This window comes from Silene latifolia, chromosome X (genome assembly GCF_048544455.1).
Source record: "Silene latifolia isolate original U9 population chromosome X, ASM4854445v1, whole genome shotgun sequence".
Taxonomy (NCBI): domain Eukaryota; kingdom Viridiplantae; phylum Streptophyta; class Magnoliopsida; order Caryophyllales; family Caryophyllaceae; genus Silene; species Silene latifolia.
Genome location: NC_133537.1, coordinates 329,022,964 through 329,044,559, shown reverse-complemented (window position 1 = coordinate 329,044,559; position 21,596 = coordinate 329,022,964). Strand labels below are relative to the sequence as shown.

General features: G+C 36.9%; 1 protein-coding gene across 1 annotated transcript; it reads right to left on the bottom strand.

Annotated features, from left to right (window-relative positions):
- Positions 1-15,980: 15,980 nt before the first annotated feature.
- On the bottom strand, positions 15,981-19,181 carry LOC141620810 (uncharacterized). Its single transcript, XM_074437580.1, has 7 exons — positions 19,056-19,181; positions 18,178-18,969; positions 17,147-18,064; positions 16,936-17,014; positions 16,697-16,844; positions 16,350-16,466; positions 15,981-16,293 (listed from the first exon to the last, which is right to left on the bottom strand). Exons 1-7 carry the CDS (start codon positions 19,179-19,181, stop codon positions 15,981-15,983), a joined length of 2,493 nt encoding a protein of 830 aa, XP_074293681.1.
- Positions 19,182-21,596: the final 2,415 nt, after the last annotated feature.

Sequence of the window (21,596 nt, the reverse complement as noted above, 5' to 3'; positions counted from 1 at the left end):
AGAATTTCTTTTCTCAAGTTAATACTCAATATAGTGCCTCGGTTAAAGTAGTAAGAAGTGATAATGGTACTGAGGTAGTTCAAGAAGTATGCTCTAAATTGTTTGCTAGTAAAGGTATTATGGGTAGCTGGGTTAAACCTTGAAGCTTGAAGAAATGCAGGAGTTGAGAGGTCCCAGGTTCGACTACCAGCTGGGGCGATGATCACTTGGCCACTGCAGCCCCCGAAGGGGGTGGCTTACATGGTCCATGTGGTGGTGCGGGAATGCATGGGCCTGGGGGGACTCAATAAAAAAAAAGGTATTCTGCATCAGAGAAGTATACCTGGTGTCCCTCAGCAAAATGGGAGGGTTGAACGCAAGCATAGGCATTTAGTTGAGACAGCCAGAGCTATGAGATTATATGCTGGTTTACCCAAGAAATTCTGGGGAGAGTGTCTGCTTGCAGCAACCCATGTGATCAATAAGCTGCCTACTGCTATTCTTGGGTGGAAAACACCTTATGAGGTTTTATTAAAAAAGGTAGCTACTTATGATGAGTTGAGGATATTAGGATGTTTATGTTTTGCTCTCATTCCTTCAAGACAAAGAGATAAGTTTGATTCTAAGGCTAGAAGATGTATATTTGTTGGTTATCCCTTTGGACAAAAGGGATACAAACTCTATGACATGGCTACACAGAAGATCATAGTCAGTAGGGATGTTATATTCAATGAGACCATCTTCCCTTTTAAATCCAAAGATATGCTTGCTATTGCTAAGACTTCATATATTCCTGAATTTCCTGGTGAAGACTCTGTGAGATATTCTCAAGAGCAATCTGGCCACCATCAGCAATCTGAGTTACCTCCTCCTGTCACCACTCCTGATTCTTCAGTCAATACTAACTCTCTCACTGATGGTGTCATCTCTACCACTCCTAATGTTTCTCCTGCAGGTTCATTCTTGCAGCATACTGGTATGAATAACACTTCTGCAGATCCACCTGGTCCCACTAGAAGATCCAACAGAGTCACAAAACCACCAGGCAACCTTCAGGATTTTGTTTGCCCTACTCTGAAGTCTGCTACATCCTCTGTTTTCTCAGTTTTTGATCTCACATCTTATCCTCCTGAACTCACAGCTTCACTCAATAATGTTCTCTCTGTGCATGAGCCTTCCACATACTCTCAGGCTAGTACTGATCCAAACTGGATCAAAGCTATGCAGTTAGAAATTGATGCGTTGGAAGCAAATGGCACATGGGAACTCACTCATTTGCCTCCTAGCTTTAGAGCTATTGGTTCAAAATGGGTGTTTAAAATCAAGCATAAACCTCTGATGGTACCATTGAAAGGTACAAGGCTAGGCTCGTGGTCAAAGGATACAATCAGGTTGAAGGAAAAGATTTTAAACATACCTTTTCTCCTGTTGCCAAGTTTACTACTGTAAGGGTTTTGTTAGCCATTGCAGCAGCTAAAGGTTGGAAAATAAACCAACTTGACATCAACAACGCATTTCTTCATGGATTTCTAGATGAAGAAGTGTATATGTATGCCCCTGAGGGCTATTCCAAGGCTTCTAATGGCCATGTTTGTAGACTCAGGCGATCTCTTTATGGCCTGAAACAGGCTTCTAGGCAATGGAATATAGAATTGTCCAAGCTTCTAATTTCTCAAGGTTTTACACAGTCCAAGTCTGACTATTCTCTATTCCTTAGACGACAGCAAGCCTCTTTTGTTGTTGTCCTTGTGTACGTGGATGATCTATTGATCACAGGATCAGATGACTCTTACATCAAGCATTTGAAACAGGTTCTTGACACAGCTTTTACCATCAAGGATCTGGGAGATATAAGATACTTTTTTGGTCTTGAAATTACAAGATCAAGTGAGGGCATCCTTCTAAATCAAAGAAAGTATGTAGCTGATTTGCTTCATGATGCAGGCATGACAAATTGCAAGACAGCTCCCTTTCCTTTACCTAGGGGACTCCAACTTTCTACTCATGAAGGAAAATTATTGCCAGAGCCAGAAGTTTACAGGAAGATAATGGAGAAATTACTGTATCTTAACCTCACTAGGCCTGACTTATCTTACTCAGTGCAACATCTGAGTCAGTTCCTTGGTACACCCAGGGAGCCTCACTTATAAGCTGCTACTCATATTATGAGATATCTGCAAGGAACAAAAGATGTTGCGTTTTCTATCCTTCAGACAACATACTTACTTTGTCCAGTTTCTGTGATGTTGATTGGAGAACTTGTAAGTTCAGTTGCAGATCTGTGACTGGTCAATGCACTTTTCTTGGTAAAGCCTTGGTTTCATGGAAGACCAAGAAACAGAAGACAGTCTCCAAATCCTCCACAGAGTCAGAATACCGAGCAATGTCTTACACTGCTGGTGAAATTGTCTGGTTGCAGAATTTGCTCCGTGATTTTGATGTTCAGTCCCAATTACCTGTGCCACTATATTGTGACAACAAATATGCACAACATATAGCTGCTAATCCCGTGTTCCATGAGCGAACAAAGCACTTAAATATTGACTGCCACTACATTCGAGAGAAAGTGCAGAAATGGATCATTGTCACTGCACATGTAAAGTCCAGCATGCAATTAGCAGATCTTTTGACAAAGGCTTTAGGGCATGATTATCATTTCTTTTTAGCCTCCAAGTTGGGTTTACTATTTGATCCTCATTTAGCAAACCCGCCTTGAGGGGGGGATGTGAAGTATATCAACTTAGTCTAGTTTGTTATAACTAACTTCCATACACACTTTGTATATAAATGACTATTGTACAATTTGTTAAATTAATAAGACATTCACTTTTATTTACTCTATCTCTCTAAATACTTTCTCTCACTATAACTACCTCACAAATATCTTCGTACATCTTCATCAATGGAGTTCATCACCTCCATTGTTGATCATTCGTTCAAGGTGCCATGTCTTCACATTAGTTCATTCATGAAAGACGGGATTGCGAGCGATATATAACGCGGATTGACTATCGCATAGGAGGTCGATGGGCTGTTGATGTGGTATGCTGAGAAAATTCAATAGCCCTTTGAGCCACTTAAGTTCACATATCGTATATGCAATGGCACAATATTCTGATTTGACGGAAGATTTTGCGACGGTGTTCTGCTTTTTGGTTTTCCACGAGCTAGGAGAACTACCAAGGAAGACAAGGTATGCGGATACGGATCATCGACTTGTTGGACAACTGGCATATTCTGCGTCACAGTAGGTGTTTAGTTGCAAATTAGTGTCTTTTCGAAAAAGCAATCCTTGGCCTGGGCAATTCTTGAGATAGCGTACTACTTGCAAGGCTGCTTGCCAGTGGTCGCTTCGTGGGTTGTGCATAAATTGAGCAAGAATGTGGATGGAATATATGAGCTCGGGGCGAGTAATAGTGAGGTAAAAAAGGCGCCCGACCAACCGTCTATAAGGTTGTCGATCATCGAGTACAGGAGAGGTCGAAATACCAAGTCGATGGTTGCTTCGATTGGTATGTTTGCGGGTTTGGACCCGAGTAGCCCAGCTTCGTTGAGAATATCAAGAGTGTATTTTCGTTGCGAGATGAAGAGACCAGTTTTACTTTGAGCAATCTCCAGACCAAGAAATATTTAAGAGGACCAAGATCCTTCATATGAAAACAAGTACTAAGATAGTGCTTGAAACGGTCAATCATAGCGGAGTTGTTTCCGCAAATAACAAGATCATCGACGTATACCAAGACGTGTACCTCGTTGTTGGACTCGATGATGGAGAATAAAAAGTGATCATAGGGGTATTGTTTAAAACCGTATGATTAAAGGGCGGAAGCGAGTTTTGCGTACCAGCATCGAGGGGCTTGTTGAAGCCCTATTAAGGATTTCCGTAGGCGGCAAACTTTACCATTAGTGTCGGATGATAACCCGAGAGGCGGTTTCAAGTATACCTCTTCGTTGAGATCTGATGGCCGATTTTTAGTCGTCATTTCCGGTATCAAACACAATTTATAAAACCCAATAAAAAGTAGTATTTATCGGGGTCGATTCACAAGGATGGCAGGGATTAGATACTTGGTTCGTTTAAGTCTTTAGTTTAGTCAACCAAATGAAAGAGGTTGATTAATTGTAAACTAAGATGCAACAAGGTATAAAATTAAACTAAATGAAATTGTTTCTAATTAATAAAGGAAAGTTAAGGTCTTTGGGTTCACAAAGGGTAATTAGGGGGAGAGGCAAGATCTAACTAGAGATTAGTGATGATAGTGGTCAAGGGTTTAAGACTAATTTCTTAGTCACCTTAAGTTGCTCAATAAGTTGTCACTTGATTAAGGTGAACTTGCTACAAACAAGGATAAAGACTATCTAATAGCATAGGCACCAAGATGGATCAAATATGTCTAAAAAAAAGCTTCAACTTTTATTTAAGCATCTCAATAAACAATTCTAAAACCATCCAATAGCATAATGCACCAAGAAAAGTTAAACATGTTAATGAAAAATTCAAACTTTCATTCAAACATTTCATCGAACACTTCATATGCATGATAGTAGAAACCGCATAATCACCCACACTAAAGTGTTAACAACCCAAATTCATCCCCTTTAATTACCCAAGTTCCCCTAGACCCTAGATGAGACTCACACATGTTCATGGGTGAGAAATTAACAACAAATTGCAACAATACACAAGCAAACATTGTAAACATGATAAAAATTAATACTTTGAATAAATAACAAACAAGTAAGACCATACATGTAAAGTAATGGAGTAATTGTAAATAAAAGATGAGAATTATACCAACTAAGAGGAAAGTAACAAGCTTGGATAATAATGGAAGATGAATTTTTTCTTGTCTTCGAATTACAACCCAATGAGCATTTGTAAACTAATGAAAAGAGAAGAACTTGGATAAATTAAAGAGCAATTTAACTATAATTAAAGAAAGATTACAAATTTAATTGAAGAAATATTGAGGGAGTAAATTATTCTAGCTAGGGTTCTAAAATGTTTGAGAGAAAAAATAATCTAAGCTAAAATATTCTAATTGGTTGTGTGTAGGATAATGTAGCTTGTCGTTTATACTAATCTAATAATAATAGTAATATAATAATTATTATTCTAATAATAATAATAATAATCTAAATCTCACCTAACACTACCTACATGATACATATACACGACATAATAGAAGGTGAATTGATAGGATTGGGAGCCGGTGAGGGTGTCGGCGGATGGTTGACCGGCTGAGGGCAATTTGAGAAGGATTGTTGATGTTGGGAGCCGGGTAGGCTGCTAGGAGTACAATTGACGATGGATTATGGAATATTTATGGTGATGTGAGGTGGTGGACAGGTGGTGCTCGAATGAGCAATGACAGTGGTTGGTGATTGCTGCTCCGGAGACGAATTGAACGGAGGCTGCCATGGTTATCGGGATTAGGTGGTTCAATTGGTGTGGACGATGTCGGATATATGGTCGAAGGTGTTGACGGAGGCGAGCTCTGCGGCTGGTGTTGTTGATGTTGACTGTTCCGGTGCTGCTGCTTGGTTTAGATTAGGAGCAGGTGCGGCTTGGTTTGTCTAATTGATGACGGTGAAGATGGATATGGCGTCGTGGTTGTTGATGGAGCAGTGTTGGATTGGTGATTGATGAACGAAGACAATGGCAATGGTGGTGCATGGTAGTTGTCGGGTTGATTAATGGTGATGAACGAAATGAGATGAAGGGGAGAACGATCAGGGAGGTGTGACAGTTGATTCGCAGGTCCGAGGAGCAGCTTTGTGCCGATGATAGTTGAAATGGTGGTGCCCGAAAGCTGGGCTCGTGTTGGTCTGAAATTGGGCGCAGGTTTGGCAAGCAGCTCAGGGTGAGGGATGAAGTATGTTGATGGTGCGCAGGAGGGTGATGCTGATGGTTTCGTTGATGGTGAGTTGGATTGTAGGCTGTAGTGGTTTGGAATTGAGTGAGGATGATGTCAATTATCAATATATCACAATCCATTTCTTTGAGCAATCAACCCGTCTTGACTCCTTTTATTAACTCGGATTTCCTTTATTCACCATCGAACACCTTCAAAACTTAAACAAACAAAAACAATATCAATTTCTTAGAAAATAACAAACATTCACAATTATTATGATAAATACTAATAACTTCAAATTATATAATAAACAAGTTATTAAACGATTAAAACGCACAAAATTCGAGTAAAATAAAAAGTAAAAGCATGAGTAAAATGATACGAAAATACCACTTATCAAGATCACCATGGAGAAAGGCGTTGTGAACGCCCATTTAATGAAGAGCCCCATCTTTAGCGACGGCAATAGCAAGGAGCGTGCAAACCATCACCATTTTGATAGTAGAGGCAAAAGTTTCATTGTAATCTACTCCTTCGATCTTTCGATTTCCCAATACCACGAAGCGAGCTTTGTAACGTTCAATTGTCCCATCGGCATTGTATTTGATTTTATAAGCCCATTTTGAGCCAATTGCTTTTTTGTTAGGCGGAAGATCTTCGAGTCTCCATGTGTTGTTACGTTCCAACGCTTCGATTTCATTTTTCATCGTATCTCTCCATTGTTGTACCTGCATAGCGTCTTTGAATGTGCTAGGCTCGTGATTTTTAGTCACGGCTGACAAGAAACTTTTATGGTTAGGAGTAAATTCAGTGTAATTAAGAAAATGAGAAATTGGGTATTTTGTACCTGAAGACGATGATGACGCAGTGATAAGATGAGTCGAGGGACGCTTTTTAGGTTGTACGAAGTCCTTGAGACGAGAGTTTGGTATTTTCGTGTGATGTCGTTTGCCCATGGCCGAGTCACCAGCATGTGTATCGGTGGATTGTGTATTGTTGGTCGTTGTGTCGGATGTGATGGGGTCGTGTTGGTTGGGATATCAGTGGGTGAACCGTTGGATGTGGTGTCGGTAGTTGTGATTTCGTTGGTAACGGAGGGTGTGGTCGTGTAATCAGAGGTGGAGGTGGTGGTGTTGGATGTAGAAGACGTGGGAGATATGGTGGTGGAAACGAGAATGTTGTCGATGAGGGTAAAAGAGACATCGAGAAAAGACGGTTGCTCGTGCTGGATGTCGTGGATGTTGAGGGCATGATATGGAAATTCATGCTCGACAAACACAACATCTCGGGAAGAAAAGTGTATTCCTGTGTCAAATCATAAACCTTCCCACCTCTTTTTGCCAAAAGGGTAACCCAAGAAGATGCACTTCCTACTACAAGAGGCGGATTTGTCACGAGATTGGTTGATATTGTTGGCGTAGCACAAACAACCGAAAGTACGGATATGGTTCATGGGTGGTGGTTTATTATATAAAACCTCGTAAGGTGTTTTGCCTTTGTGAATGGTACTTGGTGTCTTATTAAGATAAACAACAGCGAGATTACATTCCCCCGAAAAAGAGATAAAAAGCAATGCTTGAAATAAAAGAGCTCGGGCCACATTTAAAATATGACGGTGTTTGCGTTCGACTCGACCGTTTTGTTGGGGTGTATCGACATTTGAATTTTGAAATAAAATTCCGTTTTTGTTAAAAAAAAATCGGTAAAAGATGTGAATTCTTTGCCATTATCGCTTCGTAAAATTTTAGTTTGCTTATGAAATTGGTGTTCAATCACGGCAAAAAAATTCAATAAAGTTTGACGGGTATCACTTTTTCTTCGTAGTAAATAAACCTATGTAGATCGTGAAAAGTCATCAACAAGGGTTAAAAAAAATTGAGAACCAAAAGAAGCATTTTCGGAATACGGACCCCATATATCACAATGGACTAATTCAAAAATGCTGCATTATTAGAACTTAAAGGAAAAGGTGCTCTAGTTTGTTTGGCGCGAAGACAACTCTCGCAATGTTTGCTATGAAAATAAGTTTTAAAACTAGAATTTAAAGACGGAATAAAACGAGAAATAGAAGTGGATGGATGCCCCAACCTCCTATGCCAAAGTCCAACCAAGTCATGTGTGCTAACATTAAAGGCGTGAGCCTCGTCTCGTCGGACACCCTTCATATAATGAAGCCCCTCGCTTTGTTCACTCGCTCCAATCACCGTCTTCGAGATACGGTCCTGGATAAGGCAATTGTTTTTGAGAAAATTGAATAGTTAGTGATGTACCAATTAATAAACTCGAAATAGAGATCAAGTTACAATGCAAATTGGCAGCATATAAGACATTGCGTAAAACCAATTGAGACGATAAATAAATGTCGCCACTTTGAGTGGCAAGAGTAAGGTCTCTATTAGGTAGACCAACAGATAATGGTGTAATATTATGAAGGTTCGTAAAATGAGATAAACAACCTGACATGTGGTGTGACGCACCCGAGTCGATAATCCAAGAAATAGAAGAAGAGTTACCATTGAGACGATCAGTGAGGTAGATTTTTGAGCCTGCCACATAGTTGCTAATTCCTCCAATTCTTGGGGATTCAAAGTTTTAAGATCCAACATGTCAAGAGCTAATAACGAAGGATGAGAAGAGGCAGCAACAGTACCACCCGAATTATTTTGAGCCGAGGCCATGTGAGCCTTCGAAACAGGGGCGAGAACTGATTTCTTATTGCGCTCGAACTGAGCATGACCATGGACATTAGGGAGAAGAATAACTTTGCTCCAGTCCGTCTCATTTGGTGGAAGATAAAGACGGTCACGAGGACGGTCTCCCGACCATTCGGGAAAGTTACTAGTTACTTTAAAAAAAAACTTCAAACTATGACCCGACTTTTGGCAAGCGGGACAAAAATACATAGAGGTTCAAGCACGTGTTCCCCCCCCCGCCGACTGTCGTGGTCCGTGATGGACCCCGACAGCAAAAGCCATTGTATCGGGTGTGGGTTCAAGTTTATGAGAAGATAAATTACGCACCCCTTTATCTTGTAAAAGTGGATTATAAATAAGATCTAAATTAGGAAGGGGAGTAATATCGATAATCTGACATCGTGTATTGGCAAAGCGCTCATCAAGACCCATTAAGAAATCGCGTACCCGTTGACGAGTGTTGATAATATTCATCCAATTGCAGGCACATGGATTACATGAGCAGGACGGAAGAGTATCGTGCTCCAGGATAGCGTCCCAAATCGTGGTCATTCGACCATAATACGCCATCGGAGATTCGGTGGGACCTTGACGATAGGCAAGGAGTTCCGCCTACAACTGATAAATACGAGCCTCGTTAATTTGACAAAATCGTTTCTTTATGTCATTCCATACCTGTTTTTGCTTCGGGACGATGCGAGATTTGCTTGCGTAACCCGGCTTCGATTGTATTGAAGATCCACATCATGACCAAAGCGTTGGTCGATTTCCAGTTGTCGAAAGTTTCATAAGTATCTGATGGCTTGGAAACAGTACCATCGATGTAGCCAAGTTTGCCTTTGGCCATGAGAGCGAATTGAAACGAGCGAGACCACTTGTCATAGTTGCTGTCATTGAAGGTAGTTGGAGTAATGCTAGAACCCGGTTGTTCGACGTAAACAAACGAGTAAGACGAATTTTTTGAATGATTGATAATTTTATTGGCATCAGAATTAGTCATATTGAAAAAAAAAACGAGATTGCAAGAAAGAAGATTGCAGATGAACGAAAAAGAAAGAGACCTAACTTGATACCATAATAAACGAGATTGAATGAAATAGAAATGATATTATTGATCTGCTTAATTGTGTACAGTACAATAATTCACAAGGTATATATAACATATGATATGTCGCGTATTTATGGAAACAAATAATAGAATGATAGCTAAATATATACAACAACTATAATATCGTCTAAGTAAGGCAAGGGAGATATGGTTGCCTTGTTGAGATGATGTAGCCGTTAGGGATGGCTTGGTGCTTCTCGTAATATATGATAAATGATAATTGCAAACATGCAACCCATAAACCTCTGCAAATGTCGCTTAACGTAGGTGGTAAAGTCCCTGAGTGATGACAATCTTGACCTAGGTTTGAAATCCGTCAACATCTATATTGCCTATCTAGCTCCCTATACACCAACTATATGAATATAATAAAAAGCTATATACTTCCTTCGTCTCAATCAAAGGTAAACAAATGATTGGGATGAAAAGAGTATAAAAAATATTGCTCAAAGAGATGCTTCAAGTCTTCAACAAAATAGTGAAACCAAGTCACCGTCACTAAAAGCATCGATTAGACAACAATCATATATAATGGTTCTACATTGAAAAAACATTACTTAACACCAAAGGTTACAAAAACACATACAAGACTATGAAGAGGTGTTTGCACCAGGTGCTCGTTTAGATATGGTGAGATTGCCAATTTCAATAGCAGCACAATTTAAGTGGAAAATTCATCAAATAGATTGTGAAATCAGCTTTTCTAAATGGATATTTGGAGGAAGAAGTCTACATCGAACAACCCAAAGGCTATGTAGTCAAATGGCATGAAAATAAAATATTTCGACTAAAGAAGGCTCTATTTGGGTTAAAACAAGCACCAAGAGCATGAAATAGTCATCTAGACGGAATAGTCGTCTAGACAAGTACTTGCAGGATAAAAGATTTTCAAGGTGCATTCATAAGTAAGAATTTATGTGAATAAACAGAGTGATAATGTCTCCTACATCTGCACCTATGTGGATGATTTAATCTTCACTCGAAGTAGTACAAAAATGTTTGAAGATTTTAAGACAAACATGACATGTGAATTTGAAATGACTGATATGGGACCTATGTCCTATTATCAAGGTATTGAAGTTATACAAAATGTTGATGGGATCTTCATCTCACAAGAAGAATACGCCAAAGAAGTGTTAAAGAAAATCAATATGCTAAATGTGAACCCCATTGTTTCTCCTATGGAACGTGGGTTGAAACTGTTTAAGAATGACATAGATGGAGAGAAAGTGAATCCGATTATGTTCAAGAGCATGGTTGGAAGCTTGCGATATTTAACTTGTACTCGACCAGACATCTTATTTGTAGTCGGGTTAGTTAGTCGCTCCATGGAGAATCCATCGGTTTCATCTAAAAGCTGCAAAGAGAATTCTTCGCTATTTGAAGGGAATAATAGATGATGGAATACTTTATTCTACTTCGGATTGTTTCCAACTGAAGGGATATTGTGATAGTGATTTTGCTGTAGATGTCGACGATCCAAAAAGTACGAGTGATTTTGTGTTTCTACTAGGAAATACTATTGTCTCTTGGAGTTCTAAAAAACAACCAATTGTTACTCTTTTCACATGTGAATCGGAATATATTGCTGCAACTTCTTGTGAGTGTCATTCAATATGGCTAAATAGATTATTGAAAGAACTGCAGTTGCCACAGATGGAACCAACTGAGTTGATGAGTGACAATATATCACATCTTGCCCTAGCGAAGAATCCTGTATTTCATGATTGAAGCAAACACATTGACACAAGGTTCCACTTTATAAGGCAGTGCATAGAAACAAAGCAAATTGAGTTGAAGTTTATAAAGTCATTGGATCAGAATGAAGAAGTTAATTGGAATTATATGAAAGTCAAGTTTAAGGAGGAGTGTTGAAAATAAATAAACTTGACAAAGCCAAATATAGTTAATTAATAAGTACGCTTAATAGATTCTATAATTAGGGGTCGTTTGCTTGCATGTAGGAAGTCGTATTGCCTAGGAAGTGATAAATCAAACACATGATTTTGGAATTCATGTGAATTAGAAAATGTTGTTTGGTTGTATAAGGGAAATGCAATTTATGTAGGCATTCTCACTTACATAGGGGGGCCTAGGTAAGCAACTTCCTCCATTATAGGGGAATGAGGGAATTGGAGTTCCAAGGTAATTCTATTTCATGTGAATTGGGGTAACCAAACAAGTTACCTATTTTGCAATTCACATGAATTGGAATTCGTGTGTTATTTAATGGGTAACCAAACGATCCCTTACAAAAGGATGAGAGAAGGAGAAATTAATTGACATTCGTGATTATTTTGAATGTAGCTTTATATAAATAATGTAGATGTAATTCATTTGTACTTACTCACAAATAACCAAATAAAGAATTAGTTTAATGTGCATTTGTTTTATCTCATATTTATCTTATTAAATAACTAGTATAGATCCCGCGCGAATGCGCGGTTTTTTAGATAGGAATATTAAAGAAAATAACAATCATACAACTGATATTTAACTCAATTTGAAATTTAATTGTAAAATCTATTATTATTAATGTTTTGTATTAATCGGTGGAAAAGGGAAAGTTCAGTATAATTCAGTTGTAAATATAATATAATAAAAGCCCAATTAGAGATGTGATATAATAAAATCTCAATTGCAGATTTGATATAATGAAAGCCCAACTATAGTCAAATTCATTTAGGCGAAAAAATTTGGGAGATCTCTTATTCTTTTAGTATAAGGGGGATAATGAGTCGCTTCCAACAATAACTCATACTCCCTCCGTCTCACCCATTTCTTTACATTTAATTTTTGGCACTATTCATGAGTGGAGAGAATTTCTAATATAATTTCTAATATACAACATAAAATATAGTCATGTGAGATCTTTTTTTAATCGTCTTAATAAGTACTTTAAAAAGATCAATTTTTTATAATTTTTAATAATATGTAAACAAAGATATGAATAACACAAAATATACATTAGGAAATGTGAAAAAGTAAACGTAAAGAGATGAGTGAGACGGAGGAAGTAATTCATAACGGAATAATTTACGTTAAGTTGTTATTCCTGGTAAAATCTAAAAGGCTTATTGAAGGTCAAGTTATCACACTACACACGCATAAATTAGATGATTTACGAATAACATAATGAAATGAAAAATTTAGGTTGGTATTTTTGAGATTTGCTACTTTGCATACGATGCTCCACTTTTTAACAAGAAAACTTTAACTCCCCATAATACGTGTTTACGAGTTCAATAAATGATTTTTTCTTTAAATAAATCGTCTTTATGTGAATTATTAGACGAACTTATGTCAATTGCCTGTTTACATATGCTAACTCACATATAGAATCATCCACATATGTCGCACGTTCACGGTCTCAGTGTTCTGACCATATTGTAAGTAGCCATTTTAGGAATTTTTTTTTTTTTTTTAGACAACAGTATACACTTATATATATATAACGGGCAATTTACACGTAACCATTACAGTACCATGTAATATTACAAGTAAGAAAAAACTTGAGCCGCCATTTTAGGAATTTATATATATATAGATTCCGATACAAGAATGGGTATATAGTGAGTGAGAACCATTATCGTGGAATTATGATCCTCTATATTATTTAGCTCTTCCAAATTTGATGTACCTACCTAATAATAATCTATAAGTAGTTTTGTGACCCGTGAAATTCACGGGATGTTTTGTTTTTAATGTGATGTTTTTAGTGTTTTAGTAATTGGAATTTTATAAAATATCAGAATATATAGTAAGATCACCTCATGAATAATTTATGATAGATCGCGTACTAAAATTACAGGCATTTACATGTTAACATAAAGATCAAAGTTGATAAATTAAATAAGCCAAGTATGTGAAGATAGTCAATAGGGATAATAAAAATACAAAAATAAAACATACATTTGAAAAAAAAAATATTAGTCATCTACTTTGATGCCGTCAATTTGTAGTTAGTCTCCAATATATAGTTATTTAAGCAATCTTACCTAATATTATTACTTCTTCATATAGTCTTCTTTTTTCAACGAATCGTCCATATAATAAAAAAAGTAACTCAGTAATTAGCCTGAATTAACCAATAAAATAGTGAAATTTGTATTATGCAATATTATCGTTATTAACTAAGTTTCCTTTTAAATAGTGAAAGAAAAAGGGAATGAAAATGAAGTCGTAGAGATGTAAGTATATTAACCTTTGAATAGCTCAACACCACAAATATTGATAGCCCTAAATGAGAACAAAACAAACACAAACGATAAAATTGAAAATGTGATGAACACTTCATAACCAGTGGAACTTACATAAAAAATAAATAAATCAATACTATATATTAAATCCAGAATCCAAGGGACTTCAATGTAATTAAAGAAAGTTATACAAATTAATTATACTATATAGTTTTAAATTACTAGCACCGTGTGATAGACCCGATTAAGGGATCTCAATGTAAATATTATATAATTTGGGTTAAAATTAAATTATATAGAAACTTGGTACTATATATTAAATCCAGAAACCAAGGGACTTCAATGTAATTAAAGAAAGTTCTACAAATTAATTATACTATATAGTTTTAAATCACTAGCACCGTGTGATAGACCCGATTAAGGGATCTCAATGTAAATATTATATAATTTGGGTTAAAATTAAATTATATAGAAACTTGGTAATTTTCCTAAACATTTGTAAGAGACTAAAACATGGTGAATTTCCTTAAAATAAAATAATTAATTAAGATGATCAATTTCCTTAAAATAAAATAATTAATTAAGATGGTCAATTTCAAGGAGACTAAAAGAAATTAAGATGTTTGGTAGTTTTCCTAAATATTTATAGAAGACTAGAAGATGGTCAATTTTCTTCAAATAAAATAACTAATTAGTATAAACATGCACACTTATGGTATTAATTATTATTATTATTTAACATACAAAAATATAATATAAGTAGGTTATAAATAATTCAAGTTAGATTCCATAATAATATAATATTGCATAATTCTTTTGATTTGATTTAATGATTATATGTAATATATATTTATAAAATTGCATGCTTAAGTAGTAAAAGTAATTTCATAAGTAAAAAAAATAATTGTAGTAACATTGGATATAGTTATATGATAGTAATCACTCATTTGAATCGTAAAAGTAAAAATATTATCTGCGAGATTAGTGAAAGTGGTAGAAATAAGGGGAGTAGTGAAATAATCAATATTAATGCGACAATAGTGAAAGTAACAATAAATTACGGCGGGAGTAGTGAAATTATCAATATTAATGCGACAGTAACAATAATTACGGCAGGAATAGTGAAAGTAACAATGATTACGGGCAAGTAGTAAAATGTTATTATTATTGTTTCATTAATAAGAGTAAAATATTAATAGCTTGAGTAGTGAATTTGTCTCAAAATTTTTTTCATCGTAATTTTAGGATATGTCATAGGAAAATATATTAATGATAAATTTATGGGTTATGCAACTTTAAGTAATTTTATTTAATGAAAAAAATAATTTAATGGTAAGTAGAGGTAGCCCGGACGAAGTCGGGCACCAATACTAGTTAGTTAACAATTTAAAAACCTTAATACAATTAGCTTGATGTGAATAGAAAATGATAGGAGTTTAGTGACACATTTAGTTTTACCGATAATAGGGATAATAAAAATTATGGCTTACAAATTTTGCCTTCCATTAGAAATATATAAACAATTGAGGATGCATTTTATGACTTTTGAGAATCCTTTTTTTTTTCATTATTAACAAATTTAATATAGGTATAAATATGCATCAAGGTTCATGACTTTTGAGCATCATTTTTTCATTATTATGAAATTTAATATAAACATAAATAAGGAATAAAGAGAATTGGAATGTATAAGGTTTGCTTGATTATTATTTTTTTATTTTTTACAAAATCCACTTTACATGAGTTTGGTTTAAGATGTCATCATATGTAATTAAAATATGACATGATAGATAGTTTAGCTTGCCTTTTAATTAAATTTATAGATTTTATATTTAAATTATAGAGTTACAGATTTTTCTCATTATTATGAAGTTTAATATAGACATAGATATGGAGCAAGGAGAAATGGAATGTAAAAGGTTTGCTTTATTATTATTATTATTATTATTATTATTATTATTATTATTATTATTATTATTATTATTATTATTATTATTATTATTATTATTATTGTTTTTATTATTATTATTATTCTTTTTTTTTTGCAAGAAAGGTATTTTCTCATATATTCCAAAAAATGAAGAAAATACACGAGATTTCTTACAATAGTATATCCTCTAAGCTATACAATTCCAAAAACGTATTAGGAGTTTAAATCCTTTATAATATCTTCATGTAAGATATGGTGTGATTTGGTGAGCAGAATGAGGTTGACAGTGTATTGTATCTCACTGATGAGGAGCTGAACAGGACGCTCTTTGCTTTCAAACACTCGTCTATTCCTTTCAATCCAGAGATTGTACACAGCAGAGGCTAAGCAACAAATGATCCACTTAGAACGCCAGTGTTTACGAGGATTACGCTTATGAGACCAGAGGAGAAGACTACGGAGCTGCAGGTCTTGAATGTGGATGGCCATCCAAGTAAACAGGGCTCTCAGAACCTGCTGAGAGAAACTGCAGTGAAAGAAAACATGACGGAACTTTCAGCCTGGGTTTTACACAGGTAGCACCTGTTAGGCAGACAGAGGCCACGTTTGCTGATTTGATCCAACGTAGCAAGTTTTCTTTGAGCAACTAACATGAGAATAATCCGATATCTAGGCAGGAGGGAGTTGTCTAGAAGAGGCCTGAAATAAGTTTTAGTCTGATATTAATGTCTGAAGAGATTATATGCCTTGATCAAAGAAAATTTCCCTTTGATAACACAACTATGCAGGGCTGTTTTAGCCTGCTGCAGGCCTCCTAAATGGGTGACAAGAGCATATTTGGTAAGAATGACTCCCATCAAACTTTCAGAGAAATAGTCATGGACAGAAAGATCCCAGATGGAGGCATCAGCTAGGTAATATTTGGAAACCCATTCCACCCAGATAAAGCCATGTCCAAGATCCAAGAGCCATGGCCATTTAAGCATGCAAGCTTGATTCCAAGCAGAAAGATCAGTGACCTAGAACCCTCCTTCAATCCAAGGAGCACAGATGCTCTTCCAACATTTGAAAACCATTCTTTATACCACCGAGAAAAACTGCTTACATAGGGTGGAAATGGTATTGCAAATGGATTTAGGCAGAAGGAGACTACCACACCAAAAGTTACCAATGCCAAAAACAATGGAGTTCAAAACCTGAAGTTTACCAGCATAGGTTAAAAAGTTAGTGGTACAGCTATGAAGTTTCTGAATTTTTTGAATCAGAGAGCTAAACATATTGCTGGTTAACCTGGATGTGTGGATAGGGAGGCCAAGGTACCTAAAAGGGAAGGACCCCTTAGTGAGACTAATGGCACATAAGATCTGTTGCTTTATTACATGTTCCACTCCCCCAAAGTAGGCTTCAGACTTATCAAAGTTAGCTCTGAGACCAGGCCAACTAGAGAAAAGTTGAAGCACCTCAGCAGTTTTCTGGACAGAAGGAACATCGCCTCTAGTGAAAATCAACAGATCATCAGCAAAGATCAAGTGTGTGAGACCCATATTAACACATTTGGGGTGAAAGGATACATTAGGATCCCTACGCATGACCCTGAGTATTCGAGAAAGAATCTCCATACAAAGAACAAAAAGTAAAGGAGAAAGAGGATCACCCTGCCTAACCCCACTTTTCCCTTTGAAAAAACCATGATGGGAGCCATTCATTTTAAGTGTATACCAAGCACCAGTAACACATCCCATTACCCATTTTATGAAGGGAGAAGGGAAGTTCAGAGCACTTAGCATATTTTGAACAAATGGCCACTGAATGGAGTCAAAAGCTTTACTAATGTCAACTTTAAGCATACACCCGGGAGTAAGATTTTTCTTAGAGTAGCTTTTGATCAGACTTTGAGTGAGCATGACATTACCATGTAAGCTTCTACCAGAGTTGAAGGCAGCCTGTTCCTCACCCACAAGCTTGTCCATGACCCTTTGAAGTCTAACAGTCAGGATTTTACTTATGGTTTTATATATGATGGAGCAGCAGGAGATGGGTCTAAAGTCCTTGACACTATTAACAATCTTTTTTTTAGGTATGAGGGATATAAGAGTGACATTAGCTTGTTTAGGCATGAAATTAGTTTTAAAAAAATCCAAAACAACCAGACAGAAATCATCAGCAATGATATTCCAAGCAGCTTTGAAGAAACCAGAAGAGAAACCATCAATACTAGAACTTTTGGATGAGTGAATAGAAAAAAGAGCAGAATTGATCTCATCTTTGGGAATGGGTGCAGTAAGAGCAACCTGATCCTGCTCATTTAAGCATTGCCCATTAGGAATAAAACTAGGGTCAATAGGCTGAACAGCTGAAGAAGAGCCTAAGATCAGAGCTGTTGATAATAGTCAACAAAAGCCTCCCCAACCTCTTGCATCCCACTGTGAAGGGTTCCATTAATGTCTTGAATTTCTCCAATATATTGACTTTGCTGCCTCTCTTTAATTTTAACAAAGAAAAATTTAGAGCTAGCATCATTGTGCTTGATATCATGGACTTTGGCCTTTTGAATAAGAATTTTGGTTTCAGCCTCTTTAAGGGACCAGTATTCCTGAGAGACGGTCCTCTCCTTGTGAATGAGAACTTCAGAAAAAGGAGACTGTTGCAGAGCCAGGAAGCACTGATTTAGCTCTTCTCTTTTCAGGTTGATTCTGTTACCAATGTTGGAATAATGTGCCAGATGCAAATCTTTCAAATATTTCCTGGTATTCTTGAGCTTTGCCATAAGCCTGTGCATAGAGTTACCAACTAGGGTAATTTGCCAAGCCTCAACAACCTTAGTTTTGAATTCAGGGTGATCAATCCAGCAATTAAGGAATTTAAATTGCTTTTTAGGGAGAGGATCATCAGAGAAGGAAAGAATAGCAGGGCAATGATCAGAGATACCAGGGGGTAGGAACTGAGCAGTGGTTTGAGTGAAAGAAAGAAGCCAATCAGCATTAACTAGAACCCCGTCTAATTTGGAGTAAACCCTAGTTTTAACCTCCTGTTTATTGAACCAAACGAAGTCACTACCAGAACCTTGCATATCATCCAGACCACAGCCAGCTATGCAAGTGTTAAAATCAGTCATGTCCATAAGCTCGGGAGGAGTATTACTGATCTTCTCATGAGCATATCTGACAATGTTGAAATCACCCATAACCACCCAAGGGTCTTTCTAGCCACAGGGCATTTGCTACCATACACTACAGATAAGTGAAAAGACCTGCCAGAAGCAAAATGTTGGACAAGACAATGCACTACCTGAGCATGTTCTTGTAGCATAGTAACTTTGGTATTAGAAGTGTCCCAAAGAAGCCAAATCCTACCATTATAGTGCATATTATAGTTGCAAAAATTACTGTATTTATTGAACTTAGATCTCAGCATTATCTGAAATTTATTAAGCTTCACCCGTTTTTGCTGCTATAACCTTCCCGACCAGCTTTTTTCAACATTTCGTCTTAGTCTCAAGAAGGCCAAGGATATCAATTTTATTATGCATAAAGAAATTAACAACCTCTAAATGCTTCACCAGCTTATTAAAACCCATAATATTCAAAGTAGACACAATCATGTGATATTAGGAGCTGGGGGATCATCCTCTATTTGACCATCCTCTAAGGTAGGTTCCTCAGAGTTAGTAGCCAGAATGCTAAATTTGTTTGGTGAAGAAGGCAACTGAACTGCAACAGCATCAGAAGCAATATCAACATAGCTAGGAGCCACACTAACCACCTGAGAAGTGGTAGCCTCTACACAGGGAACCTGAACTAGCTCACTGCATACTGAGTGCTTTACAACAACCTTAGGTGAAGAAACAGGAAGCTCAACCTGTGGACAGCGGGCCGCCCACGGGGGCGCTTGGTGAGAAACGAAACAAGCGTTTGCATTTTGTATGGAGCCGCCACCAATTTTTATGGGAAATTGGAACCGTTCGAATACCTCGTGTCATGTCAAGACACAAAGTAGTGACATGAACACTAAGCAATCGTTACCCTTAGCATTCTATGTCTAGAATGACTCTCGTGGATGCCAATGAACACGGGTGCTCACGGAGATCTGGAGTAAGGGGTGAGGGTACGTATTAGGAAGCTCTTTTGATCGAACACCTAATCCCGCCCGCCTCGATAGCGGCCTCTACTAATGATTAGGGAAGTTGTCTATACTTGATATATCGTCGGCTATATGCATGCAATGCAACATCCATTAGATTAATCCTAGCATATGAGGATTAGACTAAGTCGGTTGACACGTAATTAGCATACAATTGGGTCGAAGTAGGAATTTAAGGTTGATTTACATGTGATAAACATACAAGCAATAAAAGAAATATGATAACTATGAATTATAATAATGAAAATTACAATAATTACATTGGAATAGGCGATTTATGTCGAAAATACCTTTAAAACGGATAATTTGGTAAAAAGAATGAAAGAATAAATTACGAACAGGAATTAGCGTGATATTACGGATAATAGTTAGTTAATACGTAAGCTAAACAAACTAGGTCAAGGCAGAAATGGAGTTCAGGGACATAACTCACCAGAACAAAGCAGCAGCAGAGCCGCGTCTTCGAATAGCGCGCAGACAGACTGCGCCTGTTCCTTGGCTCGGTCTGCTGTGTGAAGCCGTAATTGCAAGCCGTTAATGTCGATTGATGATTTTAATGACGGATTGATGATATTTACTCGGATGAAAGTGATTAATAGGTTATTTAACATATGAATGGGTCATGAAAGCAGTAAAACACGAGTGAGACGGATGCAAACGGGTTAATTACACGATGAAACAATGATAGAAGTGAAAAATATTAATGAGTCCTCTATTGAAATCAATTAACTAACATTAGATGCAACGGATTAACGACGAACATGCGATGAATACGACAAAAGACAGATGAAACTATATCAAGGACGAATTCCAAAAACCCAATATGAACAAATTGAATCTCTACAACCCTGAATTGAATTTAATGACGAAAACCCGCAAACATTGGATTACTTGGGATTTAAGTCGGATTTATGACAATTAAAACATGTGAATGAATGATGATTATAATATACATGGAATTATTATGACATTAAGACAGCATTTAACAAGCAAAAGAAAGATTTTGAACACGGATTACATGAGGACAACGAAGAAGAAAGCGAAGCTGAATCATGCGGCCTCACGAAGAGGCGCAAAGAGAATCGCGCTCCTTCAAGAGGCGCATTCTTGCCGCGTCCTTTCTCGATGGTTATCTCATCGGAAATCCGTAAAAACAGGTTTTAACAAAGGGTTTTAGAAATCGGTTTTAACGGTATTTTCGACGTAAACCTTACAATTGATGATACGAAAAGTAAAGTACAATAAATAAATAAGGATCGACACCCTCAGACTTACATGTTGACGGAACGAGAAGAACTAAGATATCGATTAGTGAATGCTCGACGCGAATGCAAAGAGAGTGCCCTCGTAAGAGGAAAACGATTGATTAATTAAGTTGATTGAGTGTAGTTGGTCAAATTGGTCTGGTCATGCAACGAGAGGTCGGTACCCTAAGATCCGAGCTTACGTGGTCGAAAGTTCAAGCACGTAGGCGCTAATAAGTAAGAACAAAGTCTAGAATGCAAAGGGAGAAGAGAAGGGCGGACACTCACGTGAGAAATATGAGGAGCGAAGGCTCCTATTTATACTAATCACGCGACGGAATTATGGTAAGACTAGGATACGGAAGGAAAGATCCGGAAATAACCGACTTAGGTTAAAACACGGAAACTTGGACAAAAAGAAAGTCCTGGGAAAAGGCGCAGCAGG